General features: G+C 36.3%; 1 protein-coding gene across 42 annotated transcripts in view; it reads left to right on the top strand.

Moving 5' to 3' along the window:
- Nucleotides 1-12,203, top strand: part of LOC124160665 (calcium-activated potassium channel slowpoke) — a 364,836-nt gene that overhangs the window by 219,911 nt on the left and 132,722 nt on the right. For 23 of the 42 annotated variants that reach the window (XM_046536608.1, XM_046536598.1, XM_046536620.1 and 20 more), the window contains exon 3: nucleotides 8,108-8,169. In XM_046536608.1, coding sequence (XP_046392564.1) covers nucleotides 8,108-8,169 — 62 coding nt within the window. Of the gene's footprint in view, nucleotides 1-8,107; nucleotides 8,170-10,045; nucleotides 10,049-12,203 lie in introns of all 42 variants that reach the window. The other 19 variants (XM_046536600.1, XM_046536586.1, XM_046536591.1 and 16 more) reach the window with 1 other exon arrangement.

Raw genomic sequence — 12,203 nt, 5'->3', positions numbered from 1 at the left:
CGCCCGATCTTATGTTTTCTTCTGGTGAGAAAATGGAATTCTCCCGTATTAAAGCCAATTGCATTTGGTTTTTACCTTTTCTTTCGAGCAACTTATCTTTATTTGCGCATATACCGTTGTACGCATGTTGATGCATCGTGTGCCTGTTACCTTTGAAATATTTCCCTGAAAACTTCACCTTATACAATTTTGTAGAAATATTCTATTTAGGCTGCGCGCTTAAATAAACGCACCTTCGTTCCCACAGATAATATATATTCTTCATGTCCTCACATTTAATGCCATCCTATTATTATATTGAGGCACTGACACTAATGGATTCTTATTTTTAATGTTTTGCCTATGACTGCGATTATTTTAAATAATTGGAGTGATGATTTATGTACTTGCCTTTCCGGATTATTGAGGCGTATTAACTTTGTGTTTCATGTCCATTATTTCTCCGAGGGTACCATCTCTTGTGAGTGAAATGGTAAATATTGTCTCTATTTTGTTTTCATTATGTGGTTTATTTTTAGAATATTTCGACGCCATTGGTTTCTGTTTTGTGTGTTGGATCTTTCTGCTCGTAGTAAACATATCGGTTATTTTCAGCTCGACCACGACTATCCCACCTTTAGTTTAGATAGAGTTTAAAACAAAAAGCTTCTCTTTGAGAGAATAAACTCGAAATATCCGCGTAAAGTAAATCTTTAGGGATTTGGAAAAAGATAGTCAATCGTTTATCTCTCTCTGATCAATCTATTCATTGTTCCTTTTCATGGGATAACTAGCTCTTGAGTATTGATGTGTTAGGAAACACTCGGTGATATCTAAGAGGATTTCACATTCACTGAGACGAAAGAGAATGCCCTGCCAATTGGTGCCTCTTCGTTGAATAAATTAGAGCTAAAATAGACTCTTTACATTGTAGGTAGTTTTCAGTGACCTTTCTGAGTATTTTATTTTTTCAATTGGGGAAGTTATTGGCTTTGAAATATTATGTTAATGCTGCAGTGATTAATGTATGTATCTTAATTTTCAGTGTTTGCGTGAAACTGCTTTATTAACCATATATAGAAAGAAAAGTTCTTGAAAATCGCTCCCATTTTTTAATTAATTATATTTATGATCAACAACTATTTGTCGCGCCTCGGATGATGGAAATAAGTGAGAAACCATTTGCGCCTAAAGAATACTGCACGCACGGTATATTGTTATGTGGGTTGCGTACTTCCACGGCGTAGCTTCAACGCGTTCGTATGCGAAGATTCCTTTCGCATCAAAATGTCTCTTTTCTTTATTTGTGTCAAAGTAGGTCGTGGGTCATTGACAGCATGTGCGAGATGTCTACTTCCTATTCGGATTTTAATCAACATTAGAAATACAAATCAACTTATATATTTCGTATTGCTGTTAGTGTGCACAGATATTGACCCCTGAGTGAAAGTTATCATTCGCAAGGTTAATAATCATTTCCTACAGTTAGTGCCTATTGATTTCATTCTCCCTTTTGAAGTTCATTGCTAGACTGAATTATTTTACTATGTCTTGCTTCGAATTTGTTTTGTCATTTTATATGAATTTACCCCGGATTTGCCACTACCTCTCCTTAGAGATGTGCAAGTAGTACTTTTTGATCTCGAGTCGAGTTGAAAACTACTCGCGAGTATCGAGTCGAGTATGACAATTTCTGAACCAGGCAATACAGCAATGCAGGCTCCAGTATATTCTCATTTTTATATCTGCAATTTTCTATTCCAAATACTTATCTTGATGTAAAAAGGAAAAGGAAATGTGGAACGCTGATGTAAAACGTGTCAGAATTAGGATATGAATGACATTTAGTGTTTCTTAAACAGTTCCCTAAGCATTATTGAAATAAATTAACCTAATAATAATAATTAGGTTAATTTATTTCAATAACAAATTAACCTAATATTAATAAGTAAATGAATGATGTAATATTTGATCTTTTCTAATTCTCAAGCAGAAAAACCATTTGTTCTACATTCTCATGCAGCATGTTTTGACGTCTCAATGTTACATTATTATTGGCTGCAGAGAATTGTATTTTGCAACATACTTGTGTGGCTGGATAAGTACTTTCTTACCAAAGTTGCAATATTTGGTAACCTCTGGAATTTTCATTAAAAGTTATATCAACGATTTTTATGGAACTTGAATCATCATGGAATTTAAGTGGACGAAGCGAACGAACTATTGAACTTATCTTTAGCTTTTGTGGACTTTTTTCTTTATTTCTTATTTCGTTTAATCAGTCATAGAAACTCTTTTTTGTAAGTTCAAGAAGGAATCCAAACGTTATAAAGGAACAATCAATAATTAAAATCGAAAGTACGTAGTACTAAAAAGGCTAAAAGATGGCACCCACTTGTGACGTCAAACACCAAGAAAAACCGGCATCGTCCACTAAAACCTAAAATTTACATTTTTTCCATAGAAATCTGAACTATTTTTACGTATTGTCTCAGCGTTTCTGTAAAGAAAGTATGTAGGATACAAATTCATGAGCATAAGAAAGTATGAACGGTACAGCGGTTGGTCCACCCCGATTACGCCGGTTTGGAAGACGGTCGGCCGCCGCAGTTAACGAAAAGGTAATGGGCGCCCACGTCGACTGCTATGGTGGTTGACTGCTACGTATATAACAAGCTGAAACTCCTAGTCCGAGGCATTAGAACGACTTATCGACTCTAAAACGATATTATTACGTAAGTTTCACGATATCACCTCCTGTCGGAAGATTTCGAACTTTCGATTTCGAACTGGCCTCAACAATCTAAAACCGAAACTACTCGACTCGAATTTTCGAGTACTCGCACATCCCTACCTCTCCTTCTTACGTCGATGCAAATGTTTTGAAAAAATATTTCCTGTTGGAAGGAAAATACTTGCCGTTAAAAATTATTTTTTAGTTTAAAGTGCCGGTCCCTCGGGGCTAACATTGCCAATATGGCTGCCGACATCGAAGTTTTAAAAGCTGAACTTGTACAATTAAAAAATAATTTCGTAGTCGCTCCGAAGAAAAAAGTCTCGTTTTCGGAAGTGACTGGAGTGAATTGCGATCAAAGTGCTGGCAGACTCTGTGACGGAAATAATCCAAAACCATCGAAATCGATGACGATAACGAACGGTGAAGTGATCCAAAAATGTGAAAATTCGACGATTGAACTGTCGCCGCTGTCACCTAAGAAAACTCCGGGGCAACGGACGTCGCACGAATCTCAACTTTACAAACAACGGAATCAGCAAGAGGACCAGCAACCTGCGGACGATGAAGAATTTAAGGTCGTTACCGCAAAGAAGAAACACGCTGGGCAGAAGAAGAAATCAGCCCAAATCATAGGAACTGGTAAATCTGACGTAAATGGTGCTACGCTCGGCCTCCGAGCGGCAAAAAGAACCATGTTCGTCTACATAGGGCGCCTAGACAAAGAGACGCCCAAGGAGGAAGTAGCAGGGCATATTAAAGATAAGTTTTCTGTGAAATGCATTTCATGTGATGCTATTGAAAACACTAAAAGCGCCTACGGCTCATTTAAAGTTTGCATCGATCAAAATGACTTTAAAAAATTAAGGGATCGATCCCTCTGGCCTGAGGGTGTAATTGTTAACAAATTTATATGGCCAAAAAATACTGCTAACGTTGATCTCGCCAATGGAGCATTTGCTCCAAAAAGAAACAGTGAGAGTGTCTCCTGACTAGCTACGTTTTCAGTGCTGCACATTAATATACAATGCATTAGAAATAAAGTAGCTGAGATTGAACTTCTTCTAGCTGAACACCATGTAGACATAGTCTGTATTTGCGAGCACTGGCTAAAGACTGATGAGATTCAGCAAACTATACTTCAGGATTATTATTTAGTTAATTACTTCTGTAGATCGAATCTGAAAAATGGTGGAGTAGCTATCTATTCCAGGCACAATTTAATGAGTGAAGCTATCAGAATCCCATGTCATGACCTATGTGTGGAACAAGTCTTCGAGTATGCTATCTGCAAAGTGTCTGTCGGTACTGATACTATTATCTGCATTTCAGTGTATCGTTCACCCTCTGGTGATTTCCAATTATTTCTTGGGAAATTTGATAGCCTCCTCAGTTGGGTAATGGATACATATCAGGATGTCAGTATCATTGTAGCTGGTGAAGTTTCCATGGACAAACCCATACCATATAGCGCCAACGAGATAGAGCAGCATTTAAAGGTACTCCACATTAACATTCAATGTGTACGCAACAAGACCCTTGATCTAGAAGTTTTTGTGAGTGACCATAAACCAGACGTTCTCTGCCTTAACGAACACTGGCTTTCGGCCGACGAAGTGAACACTTTCCATCTGCCCGGCTACGTTGTAGCAGATTTTTTTAGTCGATCTATGCTAAAAAATGGTGGCGTCTTAATCCTCGTATCTCGGAATTTAAGATACATCCCTGTGAAAGTCCCCTATGATAGGCTGAACGAAGAACAAGTGTTTGAATCTTGCATGACTAAAATTGAACTTGACAAGAGAGAAATCTATTTAGTGACCGTCTATCGCTCTCCTTCCAGCAGTTTCAATATTTTTCTCGACAAACTATCCGAACTTCTTGAACTAATTCATAATGACGTTGAGAATCCTTTTCTTATCATTACTGGAGACTTCAACTGCAATGTTCTTCAAGATTCTAGAGAAAAATGGGAATTGTTAGATATTCTTTCTTCTTTCAATCTGAATATCACAAATGATGAACCAACAAGAGTTAGTCATACTTCCGCGACCCTCATTGATTACATCTGTACGAATTCTGACCCGATGTCTGTTGAAACTAAAGTTGTTGTGTCTCATATATCAGATCATTTCCCATTACTTTGCAAAATTGAAGTTAGTTCTTCAAAAATGAGTTCAACCTCATATAAGAGACTCTTCTCTGAAGAAAATATTATCACTTTCTGTGAATTGCTAAATTCTCATGATTGGTCTAGCATTTATCACATGTCCTCTTTTGATGACAGCTTCAATCTTTTTTACTCATCATACCTAGAGTACTTCGACTATTGCTTTCCCATCTTGCCAGTAAAAAGTAGAAGTTATTCAAGGACAAGCTACAAAAAACCTTGGGTCTCGCAAGAAATTCGTAACTTATCGAGGTACATGAAAGACATGGCTCTGTACTTCAATGGTAAAACGGACCCCACTGATAGACGCGAGTATACTGTCTTGAAAAAGAATTACATATAGGTATATCCTTCAGAATGCCAAGAAGACATACAATAACCAAAGAATTAATAATGCAGCAAATAAAACTAAAGAAATTTGGAAAATTGTTAAAGAATCGAAACATAGCAAGAGTAATAGGTCAGACTTTAAACTCTTGAACTCCCAGGACAATACCATTTTGGATGATAATTTTCAAATGGCCTCTGCCCTCAATGATTTTTTTCTGTCACATCAACTACCCAAATTGAATCAACATACTAAATATTCCCGAACAGTAACACCTTGTAATTCCTTATTTCTTCAGCCTTGTTCTGATTCAGAATTAAGGAATGTTATCCGGAAACTAAGCAATAAGTTTACTGCTGGCCTTGATGAGATTCCAATGGTTGTAATAAAGCGTTCTTTCCATGCAATCATGTCCCCATTATTATTCTTGATCAATGAATCTTTACGGTTAGGCATTTTTCCAGGTCCACTCAAAGTAGCAAAGATCATCCCTCTATACAAAGGTAAGGGCAGTCGACAGAGGATGAATTCATATCGTCCAATCTCTCTACTGAATCAGTTCAGTAAGATTTTTGAGGTAGTATTTTATTCACGTCTCATAGCTTATTTGGAATCTCAAAAATTATTATCCACCGCCCAACATGGCTTTAGGAAATCAAGGTCTACTACTACTGCCACTTACCAGGTTGTGAATAAAATATTAGATGATCTGGATAACAGACTAGAATCACTTATTCTCTCCTTTGACTTTTCTAAAGCGTTTGACTGTGTCAATCACGGTCTATTACTGCAAAAACTTGAAATGTTTGGAATTAGAGGTGCAGGCTACAAGTGGATTGAGTCTTACCTGAGTGATAGGCGACAAAGTGTTGTCCTTAGAAGGGATGGAACCAATTTTATGTCCCCTGAGAAAAAAATTGTCATGGGCGTTCCCCAGGGCTCAGTTCTGGGACCAGTTCTGTTCCTTTTATTTATAAATGACCTCCCAGATATGTTTAAATATGTACCAGGTGTACTTCCAGTATTGTACGCTGATGATACCAATGTTTTAGTGTCTGCCACATCAATGGAAAGCCTGACCTTAAAATCTAATGATGCAGCACGTGTCTTACAAGAGTGGTGTAATCAAAATTCTCTCCTCCTCAATGTGGAGAAATCTAATTTAATTTACTTTTGCAACAAGAATAAACAGCAATCACAGATCTCTGTCAAGACTGATGGTAAACCTATTCCACAAAACCTCAGTTCCTCTTTCCTGGGTGTAACTCTTGATAATCAAATATCTTGGGAGGAACATATTCAGAAGCTTCGCAGTAAATTGAGTTCTGTCTGTTTTTTGATCCTGTCTATCCGAAAAACTGTAGATATTGATGTACTATTATCAATTTATTATGGTGAATTCTACTCACATGTAATGTTTAGTATACTCTTCTGGGGCCCTAGACCCAATTCCAAAATAATCTTCAAAATTCAAAAGAGGATACTCCATATTATCGGAAAGGTGCCTGTTTATGCTCCATGTCGCCCTCTTTTTAAGAAATTCAACATTTTACCTCTCCCCTGTGTATATATGTATGCTGTAATTGTCTGTGCAAAAAAGAATCTTTCGAATTATGCAACAAATAGTGATTACCACTGTCATTATACAAGGAGTTCTACAAGCCTCCATCAAACATTTACAAGAACCAAGAACTCAAGTTATGCACCTTGGCACATGGGCCTACTGCTATTTAACAAACTCCCACCAGAAGTGAAGGGAGTCAAAAACATATATCTCTTCAAATCAAAGCTTCGTGAGTTTCTTTTGAAAAAGTTATTTTATTCTGTGGATGATTTTCTTCATCCATAACACCTTGCTTTTTACATGATGTATGGTAATACCTTGTAGTTTTTTGTATCTATGTATTTTTGTAACATAATTGACGTGTCCTATATTTGTGAGAACAAATCGCCGGACAAATAAATTATTATTATTATTATTATTATTCATACGGTTAGAAAATTCAATTTCAAGTTCACAAAAATTGAGTCTTGAATGATTTGCTGGACTCCTGTTAAAATTATTTATACTCAATCCATATATGTTTGTTTATTTTTCATCGGTAATGGGGTTGTGTTCAAGAATCCATCCATTCAATTTGATGTAAAACGGACCCAATGTCTGCTCGAGGTGTTCCGACACTACGCAGCGTCCAGTGCTGCGAACCGGAGGCAGTTCTCCGGTGATAGAATCGTTGAATGCCATCACAGCACTTTCTCCAGAGGCCTCTGGTACTACCTACGGAGGTCAGGCCTCAATCGTGTGAACAGAGGTGGTCTGAGAAACCGGAGGTTTTCTGAAGATATGGAGGCTTACGTAGGGTGAGTCAAACGTGACTGCCTGCGCCGAGTCCCAAGATCGCTCTATTAAATTGATGCACAGTGTTTTTAGCGAAATGTACATGGATTTAAAATAATTCTCTAGTTTCTTACAGTCACATTTTTCAAGGCACATCTCAGAGTAATTATGAAGAATGAGTGGTCATCGGCTACTGCGCCTGGGGCCAAGATTGAAATGGCAAAATCCCAGATCACATAATGAGTTTGATTTGGTGACCGAATACCGGAAGTATTCTGTCCTGTTTTCAGGCGTGGCTTCTTGGAATTCGCTTATAATATTGAAGAAAAGATTATTACTTAGTTTTTCCACGAATATTTATCAAAAAACTTCACTGAGAACTAGGTATCGAAGAGGATGATGTGGTCACTCTGAATTTTTCACTCTTCAAACCTAGGTCACTCTGAATTTTTGTAATAAATACACGTGGAAAAACTAAGTTATTCCCATTTTTTTTAAATACAATACCAGATGGCTTTTTACTGAAAAAATTTTGATCATTTACTCTTCTCATTGCAGGTGGTACTCGTATTCATCCTGAGCATCGCGTCGCTCATCATCTACTTCATCGATGCCTCCAGGTAAGTTAACGGCGAGTGTAAGCAGGTGGAAGGGAAGTAAGGCGTCAATCTAGCTTGGGTGATGGATTATTGGGGGTCTGGGGCTTCTTAGCAGGGGACGGGAGGGTAATTCCAGTTTGGGAGGGAGCCTGTGAGTGGTTTGGCTGTGTTTAAGGGGATATGACTTGCTGCTCATCTAGCTGGACATCAGAAGCTGTGTTAATCCTGAGCATCGTTGTATAGTTGCGTGATCCTATTTGGCACCTAGTTTATTGAATAGATAAAAGTGGGTGTTTTGTTTTTTGTTAGTAACTTCATTATGGTAGAAAAAGAGTCCTTCAGTTTTTTCTCACATTTCCTCATAATGGGGGTAGTAGTGTTGATTAAATTAGCTAAAAGAGTACCTACACGTTCCTTAAGAGATTGATTTATTTTTAGCCTTTAGACATTTTTGTAATTGAATATAAACAACATGGCATGGAATGTTGATATTATTTGATTTTTAATACGCTTACATTAATTTTTAACCATATGCTGATACTATGTTTTGTATGCATAACAGCTTATAATTAATTAAACGTAAAAGCTTTCGTTTGGGTTGACGGAGGGGGTATGTGTATAACATGCAAGACAGTTAACAAGTGTGTGAAGACCGCAATGGTGGAGGCTAACCTTGGAGACACTTCATTTGGAGATGGGGTGTCATGCTGGAGTTGGTGAGTGTGACTGCTTAAGAGGCAGACTTGGTTTGTTTGTGCAGCACTATCTCTATAGCACAGTACAAAAGAACTCTGGGTCGCTCAGAATAGCTCCAAATCTTAATGCGCCATTGCTATTGACCGAGTAGCAGTTGTTGAAGCGTCTTGCAGTAAATATTCACTCCTCGCTTAGACACTAGAGGGTAATTAATAGGCATTCACTTGAAAAAAATGAACACTAATTTTTTTTCTCTGGTGCTTATGAGAACAGTGCAGGATTTTGAGATGTAATATGTCATGAGAATAATGTCACATTAGAATGCATTCGAAGTTAATGGTAGTTTTGAATATTATCTCATTGAGTATTTTCATTAGTCATTTGAAGTTTGAAGCTATTTTTTCTTTTTCCCCATTTACCACTGTACATTTTTATCTCCTTTTTTTGGAAATTAGATTAAAGGAGCTTATCTTCCTTTTCTCCATCATCATATTGCCCTACTTTTCCCACCCTGTCAATGAAAATATTTTGATCCCATCTTAAGTCTGATTTTTCACATTCTTATTAAGTCCTTAACAATATACTTTAAATTTGCATCATCCTATACCACTTGAATCTCAAGTAGGAGCCGTTAGAAAGGTTCACTAGTTGCATAAATTTTGTGTAGTCTAACCAGTTTGGTCTTATAGGTTCAGCAAAAAGCTCTATTTATCACAATTTGTGTTCCCCTTGAATTCAGAAATCATCTCAAGAGACAGTATTTAATAGAAGAAAGGAAATCATCAACAGCCTACATGAGTGGCCCATGCCTACAGTGTCGATGAGCTAAGATTTTTCATTTTTTTCGAATATCAATCCGCTTCAAGTCTGTATTATAAATATTTATGGTAAGGTATACCTAAATTCTTATACTCATACAATATGTGATAAAGTAAATATCCGATAATAGCCTCATCTAAGATGCATTTATTTTAGAGAAAATTTATATAGCTTCTTCGGACTAACTTACAAAAATTGTATATATTTTTATTGAATGCTCATTCCTGCAATACCATGGTACCAGACATTGTTCATCATAATACAATATGTAGAGAATGCAGGGAATCAAGTTCTTCTCCAAACTCACCCCCTTTTCTCTTCTGTTTCTTCCCGCATCTCATCTTCCTCTGCCGTTGCTGCTATGACGACCTCTCTCTAATAGAAAGTAAGTGAAAGAGACTCACTCTTGTGTTTTAATCACCTCGTTCTGTTGGTGGTTTATTTAATGTCTATACATTTTACTTAAGTTTCGTTATTTCATATAAGTGCGTGCAGTAAAATATCAGCAGGCAAAGCATTATCTATATAAAATTTGGCATCTTGGGCTTGGAGTCATTATAAGTTAATAACCAATGGCAAATAACAGCTTTTTATTTATCATTAAGGAAGTATGTGTGTTAGGATGTAGATTAAACATTTTCACGTTAGAGATTGCAGAGCGAAAAAAAAAATCCAGTGTCTAACTTTTCGCTGATGCTAAGGCTTAATAATGCAATTTTAAATAAATTCTATGCACTGTAGTGAATGCTTGGGCTATTCAAGAAAATAATTAACTTACCCTGATAAATGAGTTAATGATGCTTTTATCTTTAATGTGCTCTTGACCTAAATGTGATGCATTGGTGTGCTTTCAGTGTGTTGTGATACTTACAAAATGTTCCTGGAAATAAGAACTACATTTAGGGATTAGCCAATTTGTCTAAATATTCGATCAGTAATAACTTTCTGTCTTATGGATGGTAATATTTTCCAGCAAGATACTTGGGAAAGGGCAAACAGATTATATATTAATCAGAAATAGTTTTGAAAACACAATTGCTCAGCAGCGAGTTATTTTTCATTTTTTTTATACCTGAATTTAAGACTTCATTACAGTGGAATTTTTCCAAATTATTTCAATTGGCATGATCTGTTAACAGTCTTTCACATGAGCTTTGTTCAAGTTTCTCAAGATAATTTTTTAACAATTATCCCTGGGACTAACATTTTTGCCAACTCGTTGTCCTCTTATGCGTGTTTTTATTTTGTATCCCCATTTTTGTTTTTCTCATCTTCCTCTCTGTCAAAGCTCGTCATGGTGTCTGATTACGTGGTTTATTTATTGTAAGTTCGTTCATTGTTGTGTGCTTTATTTGTGCTTTTATCTGTGTGTGGTTTTTGTGTGTGAGTTGTTTGCGAGTGAGTGGAATTGTGTGCCAAATGTTCAGATTCTTAATATGCTTCACTTTGCATCCAAAGGACCCTTCACCTATGACCATCATGACAGCAATTCTTTTTGAGTGTTTGCTTTATATTTCATCTTTCCAAGCCCTTCTGTATCTTTTCTTGTCCATCTTTTCCAGACCTCTGTGTTATTCTCAAATGCTCCTCTCCATCACTCGACCTCCACGTTTGCCTACATCACTTCACCTGTTATATTTTTACTACCACGGCATTTACAAACACTGCTACTTACTATTCCTCTTTTTGCATTTGCAATGCAATTTCTGATAGTGTTCTGAATGTTTTTGAAAAGTTCATTTTTACTTGCATTCAAAATATTTCTGCACATGGAATATTTTATTTAATAATTAAAGTACAACAAAATAGTTTTTAAGTTTACGGTTTACACTGGGTTGAAATTGGAATGAAATACGCAGAACAGCTTTTCATATACATATAGGTTATACAAACAAGAATTCACAACTATTATTCCCAATCAAGAATCTATTTCATTGTGATCGGCTATATTTCTATGGCTCAAATCATAATTTATAATGTTCAGTAGAAGGTTGATAAAATAATTTTAAGTGATAAAGTTTAAAAATCATTAATTTAAAAGAAATGTTTAAAAATTCATAAATTGTAATCTGCATTCTCTCACAAGACAATATGTTAAGTGTGAATATTTAAAAAGCCAATTGTATATGTTCAGTGCTATTGAAATAGGCTAAAATTCATGTAGGGCTTTATAAATAGTGCAGTCATACTCTTGACAAATTTTGTCCCAATGTGGATAGAAGCAGTCAACCTTGTTGAGTTTCTTCAAATATTAATTTCACCCTTTTTTTCCAACACCTTCATTGCATTATACTGGAGGACGATTTTCCCCCACCCCAAGAATCATGTAGTTAAGGTTTTCCCTTTGTGTGATGTTGTATCTCCTCCTCTTTGCTTGAATTGTCAATTTTCTGATCCATTATTATCTTTCTATCTCTTCCTTCTTTTCTGATTTTCAAACCTACGTGTCCCTTTCCTCATCCTCTAAAGGAAAATCCATCATTGTTCTTGCCTTGTAAGTCCTTTTTCCATATCTTTTCAAAAGACTGCTAAATTTTTTC

Source organism: Ischnura elegans, chromosome 6, assembly GCF_921293095.1.
Source record: "Ischnura elegans chromosome 6, ioIscEleg1.1, whole genome shotgun sequence".
NCBI lineage: Eukaryota > Metazoa > Arthropoda > Insecta > Odonata > Coenagrionidae > Ischnura > Ischnura elegans.
This window is presented reverse-complemented; position numbering and strand designations above follow the sequence as displayed.